The following is a 16,376-nucleotide window of genomic DNA, read 5'->3' on the forward strand; positions in this document are numbered from 1 at the left end:
CAAAAGCTCTCTAAGGCAGTGTTTCCCAACTCCAGTCCTCAAGGCACACCAAAAGGTCATGTTTTCAGGATTTCCCTCAGATGAAACGGCTGTGGTAATTACTAAGGCAGTGAAACTGATCAAATCACCTGTGCAAAATAATGGAAAGCCTGAAAACATGACCTGTTGGTGTGCCTTGAGGACTGGAGTTGGGAAACACTGTTCTAAGGTACGCTGGGTTCCACAAGCCCCCCGCCCAAAGTGACTTCAAAAATAGATACAAAAAATGTCACATGTCATTTTTCTTCACTCTGAAAATCCTCATCAGAGCCGATTTGACCTCTTTATTCCTCAGACTATATATTAATGGATTAAGCATGGGGGTCACTGCTGTATACATTATGGAGAATACCAAGTCTTGCTTCTCAAAGTCAACTGATGGAGGTTTCACATACATACATAAAGCAACACCATAGAAGATAATTAACACAGCAAGGTGGGATGTGCAGGTAGAGAAGGCCTTTTTCCTGCCACTGGTGGACCTAATGCCAAGTATGATAACAATTATCTTAATGTAGGAGGTTAGGCTGAGTACAAATGGAAAGAGCCCAAGGACAACACTTTCAATGTAGAGCAGTATATAAAACTGTGTTTGGCTACAAGTTATCTTGGCTAGAGCTTTAATGTCACAGAAGAAATGCTGGATTTTTTTAACAGGACAGAGATCCAACTGGTACATGGAAAGAGTTAAAAACAAAGAGTTGAGACATCCAATTGCCCAGGTGCCGAGTAACAGAAAGACATTTTTTGCCTTATTCATGATCATGTGATAGTGTAAAGGTTTGCAGACAGCCACATATCGATCGTAGGCCATCAATGACAGCAGAATGTCCTCTGTGCTGGCTGCCAACATGTAAAAATAAAGTTGTGTGAAACATTGTGTGAGTGATATGGAGTCATTCCCAAAAAGTAGAATGTCCATCAGTTTTGGCAGAGTTGATGAATTGAAAATCATATCCACAGTAGACAGATTACAAAGGAAGATGTACATAGGAGTGTGCAGACGGGCATCAATGATCACGGAGGTAACTATGATGATATTTCCCACTATACCAGTTAAATACAGCAATAGAAATACAAAGAAGAGAACGAGGTGGTTTTCCTTAGTGTTGGCAAATGCTGTTAAGTGAAAGTCATGGGTACTATTATCCATTAGACTGTACTCTGGATTCATGTGTATTTGGCTTCCTAATTAAGAAAAACATTGTGAATTGGGTTATTCCAACAAAAATGTAGTACCTAGCATATAAAACATCTTGCCATTACTGTAATTGTGGCATTGACAACATGGTGACATGTAAATCCATAATAATTGGTGTCAGTCCATAAGATGGCACAGTTGGATCATCACCAAGTACAGAACCTTTGGGCAATGCTCGGAGAACCGCAGTCAAGCTATTGCACAGCAGGGAAATTGAATGACGTGTACCCTTTTATCCTGGTTAGAAGACTATGAATATATAATAATGCGGGGGTGGATAAGCCAGCTTTCTTCCTGCGACATGGGAAGTCAGAGCAATAACAGATGATGGGGCAGATTCACGTACCTCGGCGCATATTTGTGTCGGGCGCAGCGTATATAAGATACACTACGCCGCCGTAACTTACTTTTTTCTTATATTTCCGCGTCTTTCAAGCATTTCCGAACGGCGCAGATTGGCTGCAATTGGCGCCGTTCAGTTCCGCTTGGCTCCGGCGCCCCCCCACCTCAGGCCAAACGCGGTACTGCACAGCGATTTGGCCTTAATTCTGCTTGTTTTGCAAGACAACACTCGCAAACCGAGTTCGGATTTTTTCAATTACAGTGCTCGTATTGTGAAACGCTTGTTAACCGCAATACGAGGTTCCACTGTATTGTTAATTTGGATCACCGTTATTTTACAGTAGAGATTAGGAACCTCTGCACACTAAGGCCCAGATTCTCGTAGATCGGGCGTATCTCTGTGGCGGCGTAACGTATGTGATTTACGTTACGCCGCCGCAAGTTTTTCATGCAAGTGCTTTATTCACAAAGCACTTGCGTGTAAAGTTGCGGCAGCGTAAATCACGCGGCGTAAGGCCGCGTAATTCAAATTCGGCGGGTAGGGGGCGTGTTTCATTTAAATGAAGCACGTCCCCACGCCGAACGAACTGCGCATGCGCAGTCCGTAAAAAATCCCAGGGTGCATTGCTCCAAATGACGTCGCAAGGACGTCATTGTTTTCGACGTGAACGTAAATGTCGTCCAGCCCCATTCACGGACGACTTACGCAAACGACGTAACTTTTCAAATTTCGACGCGGGAACGACGGCCATACTTAACATTGGTTGCGCCTCATATAGCAGGGGCAACTTTACGCCGGGACAAGCCTAACGTAAACGTCGTAACTTTACTGCGTCGGCCGCGCTTACGTTCGGGAATTCGCGTATCTAGCTAATTTGCATACTCGACGGGGAAAACGACGGAGACAACACCTAGCGGACAAAAAAAAATTGCATTTAAGATCCGACGGCGTAAGAGCCTTACGCCTGTCGGATCTAATGGTTATCTATACGTAATTGATTCTAAGAATCAGTCGCATAGATACGACGGCCCAGATTAGGATTTACGACGCTGTACATGGCGTTGCGCCGTCGTAAGCCCTTTGAGAATCTGGGCCTAAATGTGTGACTGTGTCATAGTCCCCTTGACTGTGTTGCATCGGTAACAGGTATCACCAATGATAGGATAAATCGATTTATGAGTTAGAGTAAACCATCTGTCCTATTGTTTTGGAGTAATAATATTAAGATCCCAAATAGCCATATATGAAGGGAGCAAGGTATGGAACTGGGATAAAAAAAAAAAAAAAAAAAAATGTATATTATTGTATAAACAACAAAAACCTTGTTTAAAATTATGGATCCACAAATAACATTTTACAAATTAGGTCAAATAGCTTGTTTTTTTTTATTGTAAATTATCAGCATATATGATATTATATATATATATATATATATATATATATATATATATATATATATATATATATATATATATATATACATATATACAGTACAGACCAAAAGTTTGGACACACCTTCTCATTCAAAGAGTTTTCTTTATTTTCATGACTATGAAAATTGTAGATTCACACTGAAGGCATCAAAACTATGAATTAACACATGTGGAATTATACATAACAAAAAAGTGTGAAACAACTGAAAATATATTTCATATTCTAGGTTCTTCAAAGTAGCCACCTTTTGCTTTGATTACTGCTTGGCACACTCTTGGCATTCTCTTGCTGAGCTTTAAGAGGTAGTCACCTGGCGCAGCACCCCATCACACTCCTTCTTGGTCTAATAGCCCTTACACAGCCTGGAGGTGTGTTTGGGGTCATTGTCCTGTTGAAAAATAAATGATGGTCCAACTAAACGCAAACCGGATGGAATAGCATGCCGCTGCAAGATGCTGTGGTAGCCATGCTGGTTCAGTATGCCTTCAATTTTGATTAAATCCCCAACAGTGTCACCAGCAAAGCACCCCCACACCATCCCACCTCCTCCTCCATGCTTCACGGTGGGAACCAGGCATGTAGAGTCCATCCGTTCACCTTTTCTGCGTCGCACAAAGACACGGGGGTTGGAACCAAAGATCTCAAGTTTGGACTCATCAGACCAAAGCCCAGATTTCCACTGGTCTAATGTCCATTCCTTGTGTTCTTTACCCCAAACAAGTCTCTTCTGCTTGTTGCCTTTCTTTAGCAGTGGTTTCCTAGCAGATATTCTACCATGAAGGCCTGATTCACACCGTCTCCTCTTACCAGTTCTAGAGATGTGTCTGCTGCAAAAGGTGGCTACTTTGAAGAACCTAGAATATGAAATATATTTTCAGTTGTTTCACGCTTTTTTGTTATGTATAATTCCACATGTGTTAATTCATAGTTTTGATGCCTTCAGTGTGAATCTACAATTTTCATAGTCATGAAAATAAAGAAAACTCTTTGTTTGAAAAGATGTGTCCAAACTTTTGGTCTGTACTATATATATATATATATATATATATATATATATATATATATATATATATACAGGGCTTTTTTTCAGGGGGAACTTGGGGGAACTCAGTTCCACCACCTCTGGCTCAGACCCTTTGGTGCCTGCCCACCACAATCACTTGTAAACACAGAAGTCTGGTTTCTGTGTTTACAAGTGACAGCTCTGCACTCTGTGTGTAACCCCCTGAATTCTACAATATGTATGTAATGCAATCCTGGTATTTAATGCCCCTTTAATACTCTTCTACTGTTTGTGAAATTTGAACGGGGTCGTGGTTGAGTTCCTGCACCTATTTTCTGAGAAAAAAAGCTCTGTATATATATATATATATATATATATATATATATATATAAATATATATAAAAATACAATATATATATGTGTGCGTGTGTGTTTCCAACTATTTTACCATCCTTCCTAATTATCATATATTATATTTGTTATTTATACTGCATATATTATTAGCCAATATTTGTATTAAAAAAGTAGAAACAAATAAATGAAAATTAGCTTTCCAAAATCAATATTTAAAGGCCACTTGAATTCTCTATTTCAGTGTTTCTCAACTCCAGTCCTCAAGGCGCACCAACAGGTCTTGTCTTCAGGCTTTCCATTATTTTGCACAGGTGATTTTATCAGTTTCACTGCCTTAGTAATTACCACAGCAGTTTCATCTGAGGAAAATCCTGAAAACATGACCTGTTGGTGCGCCCTGAGGACTGGAGTTGAGAAACACTGCTCTATTTAACCCCTTGACACCAACGTAACACAAAATATGCCTCGCTGCACTGGGCTTTTTTACGTGAGGCTGCATATACACATATCTCCCTCTGTGCTGGCAGCGCACTGTACGGCGGGCTCCCAGCGCAGAGACTGGGGTCTCACCGTGAGCTCCGGGCCCCGTACTAATGATGGGGACACAGAACTCGAGATTTCTGATTATCTGATCGCTGTGATAGCCTCTGATTGGCTATCACAGTGATCAGTCACTCTGAAGCCTGCCTTTATGTTTTCTTTGTCTGTGAATGGAGAAGAGAGATAAATTGTATCTCTCTCTTTCCTTGCAGGGGAAAAAAAAGTGTTTTTTCTGGACATCGTTTTTTTTTTTTTTTAATTAGTATCAGTGTGTTATAGGTAGGATAAAACCATTGTTTTTGGGATTTACTACGGGTACAAACAACTACTAACATACACATATGTAGTATTGCTGCAATCGTCAGGAGCTAAATAATTTATTTTGGGTTGTTCTTTGGTGGAAGGATATGGTGGTATCAAGAAATATACAGTTAACTTTAAAAAATATATATTTTTTTACTATTTTGGTCCAGTTTGCCTTTTATAATAAAAAAATTTAAATAAAAAATCAGCAGATATCCATTACCATTTACCACTAAATGAAAGCCTGGAATTTATTTTGTGAATTTCAACTAAGGGTTCAACTGGGATTTAAGTTTACTGTAAAATGTGAAAAAACAACCATGTTAGCCTGCATAGCAAAACCTGGAGCAGGGTAATACAATTATCAAGATGGAAGCTGAGAGTACATTTCATTTCAAAGATGGAAACTGGCTCCTCTTTGCGCTAATCTCCACAAATCAGCAACTTTTTGTTGCGTGGAATACTTATTCAATCTGAAGCTAGAAGATATGTGTATTTTCAACATGTCTTTCTTTACTGTATAAAAAAAATAGTAAATTCACCATGGTAAGTGATATAAGAAAACAGTTCAAACCCTTGTCAAATAATAAATAAAATATACCTTTTAAATATTTCCAGTTGCATATAAACACATTTCTACACAACAATAGCACTGACTTCAATTTTGGCAATGAGAAGAAACCTCTCACAGAGAAAATAAGCCGGGATATTTTATACCTTGAGAACAACCAGGCTTTGTCTCCCTTAGGACAAGAGGTGATTACCTGGCAGAATTGTTCTTCAGGGACAGGTTGAATATAAAAATAAATTGTAATGTGTGGAATTCCCCAGTTATTTTTAATTATTGATTGCTTTATGTGTATTCATAAGCTCTATGTGAGCTGGTGGTTTATTTGTTTTTATGTTACCATATACTGTTTTTATGATGTTTTGTTATGTTTTTATGTTACCATAAAAGTTTCAGACACTGTTCACATATGCTATTTCTCAGACGTGAGTGAATGTAAATATCTGATCAATTATCTGTTCATACGCATTCTACTCAACCTTGTATAGATAATATTCAGTAAAGCGGTATTAAACCCAAAACCAAAAATGTAATATATTGCAGCTTACCGATCATTAGATGTGGTGGCTGTATCACTTTCTTTTCTTTGGCTTTTTCCCACTGTTTTCACCTGGTGGCAGGGTGGATGTGACGATCCTGTCTTAATATATATTTTGATTAATTGGATCTCAGCTGCGGAGGTTTCTCAGGTGTAAACCAATTAATCACTCTATTATATGGTTAAGAGTTAATGGTTTATATCATCACAACCTCAGATGGAGTACCAACACAATCAAAGAGCTTATTAATTCATAAGCTTGTATTTTGTAGTATAGGATTATGACAGAATATATAAGTGAGCACGTAATATGTATATTGAGGTTTGCAGTGATTTTAACTAGAGTCTCTGGATCAAAACAGTGCTAGTGAATCCAATATTAGGCAATCTCAGCATACAGATGTATATTCAGGCAGATCTCAAATAAGCAGGTAAGGTAATATGATAGGCAAAGTTCCATAGGAGTTCAGCACAGTATAGCCTGATAACAGTAATATGTTAGATAGAGATACTTGCGGTACTGCTGGTTTTCACATGAGATAGCTGCAAGCTGGTCTCCTGGGTGCAGGCTGCTAGGAATCCTCCCTGTAGGCAGTTGTTTAGGCTGGGAAGGAATGCCTGGAGAACTGAAGCCTGGAGAGGGTGAACTGAAGCCTGAAGGGGGTGCTGATCCCAGTCCTGGATCAGGAGTCTGTGCCTTACTGCAAGCAGATTGTCACGGGTCTGTAGAGCGGGTCCCGGGTGGCGGCAGGGGTCCAACAGAATAGCGGAACACCCTGCTGTCATTGCTGTCAGTTTAAATAGCCCGCGGAGCGAGGAGAGAGGAGCGCAGCTGTAGGAGCTAAGCAAGGCTGCGCTCGTCTCACAGAGAATAACGCCAGTGGCGTTACATACTCCCCTCCTCAAGGGGGCTACAGCAGTGCCCCTATTAGGTGATGGACGATTAGGATATCTACGATGAAATTGCCTGATCAGGCGAGGAGCATGTAGGTGTGAAGAGTCTTCCCAAGAGTCTTCAAGTTGAGTGTAGCCTTTCCATCGTATTAAATATTGAATTACAGAGCCCCTCTTTCTAGAATCTAGAATTTTTCCAATTTCGTATTCAGTTTCGCCCATGACTTCAACCGGAGGAGGGGGTCGTGAGATTCTGTTGGGAAATGGGTTAGGTATGAATGGTTTAATAAGGGAAACATGGAATGAGGGATGTATTTTCCAATCAGGAGGTAACTGTAATCTTACTGCGTTGGAATTAATCACATGAGAAATAGGGCAAGGTCCGGTAAATTGGCGTCCAAGTTTTTTCGAGGGTATGTTTAAGCGTACGTTTCTGGTGGAGAGCCACACTAAATCGCCCACCTTGTAGACTGGAGGTAATGATCTGTGACCATCATAGTTACGTTTTTGTCGTAACTGGGCAGCTTCTAAATTTGAACGTAAGATAGGAAGTATCTTCTTTAAATTAGCAAGATAATCTTCTACTGCAGGGACGTTGTTTGAGAGGGAAGAGGAGGGTAAACTATTAGGGTGAAAACCGTAGTTTGCATAAAATGGTGAAAATTGGGATGAAGAGCTGGTAGAGTTATTATACGCGAATTCCGCGTGGGGAAGTAGTTGAAACCAATCATCCTGGAGATGGGTGCAATAGCAACGTAAATATTGTTCCAAGATCTGATTAATGCGTTCCGTCTGTCCATTTGTCTGGGGATGGTAAGCAGTGGACATGCGGTGATCAATTTTTAAGGTATTACATAGAGCTTTCCAGAATTTGGAGATGAACTGGGATCCTCGGTCTGAAATAATCTGAGAGGGTAACCCATGAAGTTTGAGAACATTATTAATGAAGGTTTTTGCTGTCTCAAGAGAGGTTGGTAAGTTTTTTAAGGGAATGAAGTGTGCCATCTTTGTTAATAGGTCTACTGTTACCATAATGGTATTTGCACCGTTTGATCTAGGAAGGTCAACTATGAAATCCATTGATACAACCTCCCATGGTCTATTTGGTATTGGGATGGAAGTTAGAAGACCGAAAGGAGGTTTTCTTGAAAGTTTGTTACTGGCACAAATCTCGCAAGAGTTGACATAGTCATGAACCATTTTAGCCAAATGGGGCCACCAATAATGTCTTTTAACGAGATAAATCGTTTTAGTGATTCCAGGGTGGCCAGCTAATGGGGAATCATGAAGTTGTTTGAGTAGGAGGAATGTATAATTTATTCTTGTAGGTGTATAAACCATTTGATTGCCTTAGGATTCCTTTAGGTAGATGGGATACATCCTTGGATGTAGTCTGAGAGAGCAAATGTCTGAAAGAAGTGGTTAAACCAATGAAACGGTTAGAAGGTATGATGGGATGTGGGGGAGTTTCAGTAGTCAGGTCTTCAAACATGCGAGATAAGGAGTCAGCCTTTATGTTTTGTGTACCTGGTCTATATGAAATATAAAAATCAAATCTGTCAAAAAATAAACTCCACCTCACCTGGTGGGCGGACAGAGTTTTACAGGCCTTCAGGTGTTGTAGATTACAGCGATCTGTGAGTATGGTGATAGGGTATGTAGATCCCTCTAATAAGTGTCTCCAGTTGGCTAAGGCATCTTTGATTGCGAGAAGTTCCTTTTCTCCAATGGGGTAATTCTTTTCAGCGGATGTTAGAGTTCTGGAATAGAAGGCCACTGGGTGTAGGGGTTCAGACAATCTTGGTCTTTGGGAAAGTACTGCACCCAAAGCGAAGTGAGACGCATCTACTTCCAAAGTGAAATGAAATTGGGGGTTTGGTAGTTGGAGGATAGGAGCAGTAGTATAAGAAAGTTTGAGTGAATCAAAAGATCTTTCTGCTTCATTTGACCAACTGAAAGGTGTGTTTTTACTAGTTAAAGCATTTAGGGGTTTGACAATCTCTGAGAAGTTCTTGATAAACTTCCGGTAATAATTTGAGAATCCAAGGAAGCGCTGCAAGGGCTTCCTTGAATGGGGAATTGGCCAAGAGAGAATAGAATCAACTTTGGAATGATCCATCTGAATTCCTTCAGGAGTAATTTGATACCCGAGAAAAGAAATAGATGTCTGACTGAAAACACACTTTTCAAGCTTGACATATAAACAAGGAGTTCTGAGTCTACCCAAAACCCATCTTACATGTTTAGTGTGTTCTTCAAAAGTGTCAGAAAAAATCAAAATGTCGTACAGGTAAATTACAACACAAATGTCTAATAAATCACGAAAAATGTCGTTGATGAAACGTTGGAAAGTTGCAGGTGCATTACATAAACCGAAAGGCATTACCAAATACTCAAAAAGTCCATAACGGGTCTTGAATGCGGTCTTCCACTCATCCCCTGGACGAATCCTGATTAAGTTGTATGCACCTCTGAGATCTAATTTTGTAAAAATCTTGGAGGTCTGCAAACGTTCTATTAACTCTGGAATAAGAGGCAGGGGATAACGATTTTTTACCGTGATGTTGTTCAATGATCGATAATCGATTATAGGTCTGAGTGAACCATCTTTGTTTTTTACGAAAAACATGGCTGCACTTGCCGGGGAAGTGGAAGGTCTGATGAAACCCTTTCTTAGGTTATCGTCGAGATAGTCCTTAAGATGAACCAATTCTGGCTGAGATAATGGATAAATTCTAGCGGTTGGAATAGGCCTATCTGGGATAAGGTCAATAGGACAGTCATATATTCTATGAGGTGGAAGTATCTCTGCATTGGTTTTGCTGAAGACATCGGAAAAATCATGTAGATAAGTCGGAAGACCCTCACAGTTCACACTAGTTAAGAGTATGTTATAGAACGGGTAGCAAGTTTCTTTACAAAATGTGGAGTCTAAAGTAATTGTAGTATCGGACCAATGAATAGTTGGGTGATGAAGATGCAACCAAGGTAAGCCTAAAACTATTGGAAATAAAGGTGATGGAATGATATCAAATACCAAGGTCTCAGTATGGGCATTACCACAAGTAACCAGCAGGGGTACAGTTTGAGATTGGACTGGGCCAAAAGAGGAAGTAGAGCCATCAATGAAAGTGACAGACAAAGGAGTTTGCTTTACCACAAAAGGGATTTTATTTAAATTAACAAAACCTAAATCAATAAAGTTGCCACAGGCACCAGTGTCGACCATGGCATCAATGGTTGTCCTATCTTGGTCCCACTGTAAGGTAAGGGTGAGAAAGATATAGTTATTAGTGGTAGATCCAGATGTAGTACTAACTACATTGAATTTACAAATGTTAAAGTTGTTACCTTCAGACCTATTCTTTAGGATTGGGCAAGAAGACACCATGTGGTCAGGGGCGGAACAGTAAAGACAGAGATTCTGGGCTCTTCTTCTTTGTTTCTCAGCTCAGGATAATGGGCTTTTGATTGTACCAACTTCCATAGGTACATCCTTTGGGGGGGATCTGGACCTCCTAAAAGGTGTTGGTTGATAGGAAAAGGCACGTTCAGCCTTCCTTTCTCTGAGACGGCGATCAATAGAGAGAGAGATGCATGAGATCCTCTAAAGATGCAGGAATTTCCACACGGGCGAGTTCATCCTTCATAGACTCAGACAGCCCAAGACGGAATTGATTTCTAAGGGCTATATCAGTCCACAACGTTTCACAACACCAGCACTTGAACTCTGAAATGTAGTCTTCTACAGGTCTTTTGCCTTGCTTAAGGTTCCTGATAGTATTTTCTGCTGTTAATTGTTTGTTAGGATCTTGTAGAGGAGAGACATCTCATCTATGAAAGTGTTAAAGGCACCCAGAAGGTCACCGTGCTCTTCTACATAGGCATCAGCCCAAACTCTTGGTTCTTCTTTAAGGTATGAGATCAAGGTCAGAATTCTGACTCTGTCAGAATAGTAAGTGCGGGGGCGTAGTTCAAACATAAGACGACAAGAACTAATAAATTGGCGGAAATTTTTTCTGTCACCTGAAAAAGGTTCCGGGGGGAAGACCTTGGGTTCAGGTCGCTCCCTAGGTTGAGGAAAATTTTTATTACGGAGGACCCCATTCTCTAAACGGAGGTCATTCAAATTAGTGGTGAGAGTATCCACTCGCTGTGATAGTCCCACTAAGTGGTTTGCAAGCTCCGCTGGATCCATTTAAAAAAAAAGGGGTTCCGCTATTATGTGACGATCCTGTCTTAATATATATTTTGATTAATTGGATCTCAGCTGCGGAGGTTTCTCAGGTGTAAACCAATTAGTCGCTCTATTATATGGTTAAGAGTTAATGGTTTATATCATCACAAACTCAGATGGAGTACCAACACAATCAAAGAGCTTATTAATTCATAAGCTTGTATTTTGTAGTATAGGATTATGACAGAATATATAAGTGAGCACGTAATATGTATATTGAGGTTTGCAGTGATTTTAACTAGAGTCTCTGGATCAAAACAGTGCTAGTGAATCCAATATTAGGCAATCTCAGCATACAGATGTATATTCAGGCAGATCTCAAATAAGCAGGTAAGGTAATATGATAGGCAAAGTTCCATAGGAGTTCAGCACAGTACAGCCTGATAACAGTAATATGTTAAATAGAGATACTTGCGGTACTGAAGGTTTTCACATGAGATAGCTGCAAGCTGGTCTCCTGGGTGCAGGCTGCTAGGAATCCTCCCTGTAGGCAGTTGTTTAGGCTGGGAAGGAATGCCTGGAGAACTGAAGCCTGGAGAGGGTGAACTGAAGCCTGAAGGGGGTGCTGATCCCAGTCCTGGATCAGGAGTCTGTGCCTTACTGCAAGCAGATTGTCACGGGTCTGTAGAGCGGGTCCCAGGTGGCGGCAGGGGTCCAACAGAATAGCGGAACACCCAGCCGTCATTGCTGTCAGTTTAAATAGCCCACGGAGCGCGGGAAAGGACCAGGCACGCTGGACGCGCTTCCGCGTTCCAGCGTGGAACGCAAGCACGGGCGCACCGGAAGTGACGCAGCTAGAACAGAGAGAGGAGCGCAGCTGTAGGAGCTAAGCAAGGCTGCGCTCGTCTCACAGAGAATAACGCCAGTAGCGTTACAGTGGATTTGATTTAAATCACTAGTAAAAAGGCTTGATTCAAATCAACTTGATTCGATGTCCTTAGTCGTTTTGGTTTTGGGCAGCGCTTTCTGGATCTCCTTCGGACATTATGACACCCCATGTGCTTCTTTAATGCTCTGGGGATATCCCTCCCAATCTTTCGCCATCAGGCGGGGAATTAGACAGGGCTACCCATTATCCCTGCTATTATTTGCTCTAGCTATATAGCCTCGAGCGATTAAAATTCGCTTATGCCAAGATATCCAGGGAATTGCCTGTGGAGAATATGAACATAAATGGTTGCTTTTTGCTGATGACCTATTGCTGACCCTGACCTCACCAATCACCTCCCTTCCTAATGTATATGCTATTCTGGAAAAATGTAATAAAAACTGCGCTAAATGCTAAAAAAGAAAAACAGCTGTAACACAATTAAAGTCTGTTCAATTTGAGAGCTGTGATTATCATGTAAACAATTAGTACAAAAAACAAAATAAGAAAAAGGGAAAAAATCACGCTACCCCTTAACCATATGATAAACGTATTTAAAAGGATCACAAAAGATTAAAATTACCAATTACCAAAAAATGTATAACCAAAATAAGTGATGTAAATTGTGAATGGGGGCATATAGTGTGGTGTCACTAATATGCCAAAAAAGAGGGATCAGTTGCTGCTTAAAACAATCTCATACCAATCAGTGAACATACACCAATGATTATAATATTGTTATAAAAAATGTAATCTAAACATCAAAATTAATATTAAAATTTAAATAAATGTTTACATTAAATCAATCAAATCAAAAATATAGTCCATAAGTGCGCAATCAGTGGATGCTATACACCCGTGCTCTGTGCCAAAATCCAATTTCTGATGATAAACCTGTCCTAGAAAAGGTGATAAATCCTCAACCAATCAATAAAAAGTGTCTCCTTACCGACTCGCAATGATCCCTTATGACAGGGGATCATTAACAGCGTATGATTAAGGATTTCACTCCAGCCATGCAGTTCAAATAAATTTGGTCTTTAAAGCAATGGATCTCGTCCAATAGTAATTGTAGATCACCAGCATAAATGCCCACCATGCAAAAAACAATGACAGCTCCACATAGCACATTTAATGTGTAAAAATGTATTAAAAAAGATTGTATTGTACTTACAAGTTTGCAGAAAAAATAATGCCTTAAATCTGGTGTGCCAGCCGTTATACAAATTCCAGACACCCGTCCTGGAGCTCTGGGTGACGTAAGCGCGCCGCTCCGCCCTGGAAGAAGTAAGAATTTACAAAACGGATGTAGGGTGGAGCGGCGCGCTGACGTCACCCAGAGCTCCAAACAAACCCACAGTAGGACAGGTGTCTGGAATTTGTGTACTGGCCGGCACACCAGATTTAAGGCATTATTTTTTTCTGCAAACTTTTTTAATACATTTTTACACATTAAATGCGCTATGTGGAGGGTCAAAAGGGTCTAAGTTTGGACAGTATGGGGCAGATCCCCAAAGCACTTACGCTGGCGTATCTCGAGATGGGCGGCGTAAGTGTAATTATGCGCCGGTGTATCTATGCGCCGTATCCCCAAAACGAGATATGCCTGAAAACTAGACGTAATTGACGTAATTTTTCTACACCGGCGCATCGTGGGCGCAAAAATACGCTGGACGCACCATTGTTTTTCTATGCAAATGAGGGAGATACGGCGATCCACGAAAGTACGTTTGACCGGCGCAGGCTATGCGCTGTGCGCGTAAGCTGTATGTCCGGTCTAAAGTTACCCCTCATAAAAGCAGCTTTAACTTTGCACCAGACGTGTGCAGGTCAGCTAAAGTAACACCGTTGGGCACGAGCTGAGCAGCCACACTTGCAAGACAACAATCTGTATGCCAACATGCCAGGGGCATCCATGGTCATAGCTATACTACTGGCTTTAGATGCGCGTAGAAGGAGGAGGGAACGAAGGAGGAGGAGGGAACGAAGGAGGAGGAGGGAACGGAGGAGGAGGGCACGGGAGAGGATATACCGACCGCGCATAAACGTCTTTGGCATGGTGGATTCTGAGGTGTATCGCATCTTCAGATTCACCCCTACTGCCATCCTGGAATTAACCACAACCCTGAAAGATGACATCACCAGCCAGACACACCGCTCACATGCAGTGGAGCCACTGGTCAAGGTACTGGCAACACTCCATTTTCTTGCCAGTGGCTCTTTTCAGCGTACAAGTGGAGTAGTGGCTGGGATGGCACAATCCTCTATTAGCAGATGTGTGCACCAGGTTGTCCCCGCAATCCTCAGACGCCTGGCCAACCAAATCATCAGACCCACCCAGGAGGACCTGCGGGTGAAGGCAGTGGCAGATTTCTACAGAATTGCCAGATTCCCACGCACCGTGGGGGCCATTGATTGCACACATGTGGCACTATGGCCCCCCCGTGACACAGAGCACATATACCGCAATCGGAAGCACTGGCATTCCATCAACGTACAGGTGATAGTAGATGCCCAATGCCTCATATGTCACGTCCGTGCCAAACACCCAGGGTCCAGCCATGACAGCTACATATTCCGTCAGAGCCCCATCCCAACAGAATTCGAACAGAACATGTCTGGGGACAGCTGGCTGGTGAGTGACATAGGTGTCAGGCATGACTGCCCCCCCCCCATGATGCAGACATCACAAGGGGCACATGCATGACTAACATCCTCCTGTCTTTTCCCTTCCAGGTGACTCTGCATATGCACTGGGACCCCATCTCATGACTCCATTCCGGAATCCCCAAACCCCTGGAGAGGAAAGATACAATGAAGCACACATACGTACCCGTGGAGTGGTGGAACGCACCTTTGGCCTCCTGAAGTCCCGTTTCCGATGCCTGGATAAGTCTGGGGGTACCCTGTTGTATTCCCCAAACTTTGTGTGCCAGATCATTGGTGCATGTTGCATGCTGCACAACTTCGTCGTGAGAAACGGCCTGGAGATTGACATACGTGATGACCTGACACCCCAACCAGACAATCCCCCCATAACCGAGGAAACCCCGTCTTCTGAGGGAGCAGCAGTCAGGAGATGCCTCGTGGAACGCATCTTTGCACGTTAAACACACACATTAATCATGGCACAAGAAGAATGCACGCATGCACACCACTGTGGTCCCTAGCACACACACCCCACATCCTCATCAAATTGGATTAGCACAAGTCCACCATGCTGGACTTGGGAGCAGCAACGCCACGCCAAGGCTTCAATTATGTCACTGTACATTCATACACCATTCACACGGACCTGGGGATCACTTCTTCCTGGTCCTGGGGATCCCTTCTCCACCACAACCGAGGGTGACACCCCTTTTCCGGCAGGAATGTCACGCCCACAATCATACATCATTCACACTGTAGCCTGCCTGGGCTACAAAAAAAAAATAATCATAGTAAAATAACAAAGAAACATAAAACACTCATCACCTGAGTAAAACAAAAAAATAAATAAATACCTAACAGGGCTGGCGTGCCCCACGCCTGGGGCGGCCACGGCCCCGGCTCCTCAGGGGAGACTCATGAGGGGGGGGAATCAGGGGAAGGAGGAGCATCCCCTGGTCTCTGCCCACCTGGCGGCCTGCCCTCCAATGCCAGGGCGATGCGGGTGAGGCCCACATTGAGGGTTGCCGTGTTGGCCTGGACATCCTCGGTCAGAGCGCGCACCTCCTGACCCACGCCTGCTGTGGTGATCTGCAGGTCGTTTAGGCATGTGATGACAGCCAGGGAGTTGCAACCCATGTCCTGCACAGACTCCTTTATGGAGGCCATGCTGTCCTCCATGCGGACCAAAGTCTGGGTAACCTCACCCAGATGACGGGTCTGACAGGCCTGGTCCCTCCTGAGATTTTCGGGCAGAACCTCTGCCACCCCCCTTGTCTTCCGGGTCGCCTTCCTGGCTCCTGATGAGGCTTGGGGCCTACCAGAAGGGGAGACCCTTGGGGGGGAAGCCCTGTTGGGGGAGGAGTGGGAGGGGCTAGCCCTGATGGAGGCCTGACCTCCAAATGGA

The 16,376-nt window shown here is 42.6% G+C and overlaps 1 protein-coding gene across 1 annotated transcript; it reads right to left on the reverse strand.

Annotated features, from left to right (window-relative positions):
* Positions 1-202: 202 nt before the first annotated feature.
* LOC120930910 (olfactory receptor 1G1-like) lies at positions 203-1,757 on the reverse strand. The gene has a single exon (XM_040342046.1). The coding sequence runs from the start codon at positions 1,211-1,213 to the stop codon at positions 269-271; it is 945 nt and encodes a 314-aa protein (XP_040197980.1). The 5' UTR covers positions 1,214-1,757; the 3' UTR covers positions 203-268.
* Between the last annotated feature and the right edge of the window lie 14,619 nt (positions 1,758-16,376).

The sequence above is a fragment of the Rana temporaria genome, chromosome 3, assembly GCF_905171775.1.
Source record: "Rana temporaria chromosome 3, aRanTem1.1, whole genome shotgun sequence".
Classification (NCBI taxonomy): Eukaryota; Metazoa; Chordata; class Amphibia; order Anura; family Ranidae; genus Rana; species Rana temporaria.

Coding starts and splice junctions, on each gene's coding strand:
- LOC120930910 (XM_040342046.1), bottom strand. CDS start 1,213: ATGAATCCAGAGTACAGTCTAATGGATAATAGTACCCATGACTTTCAC.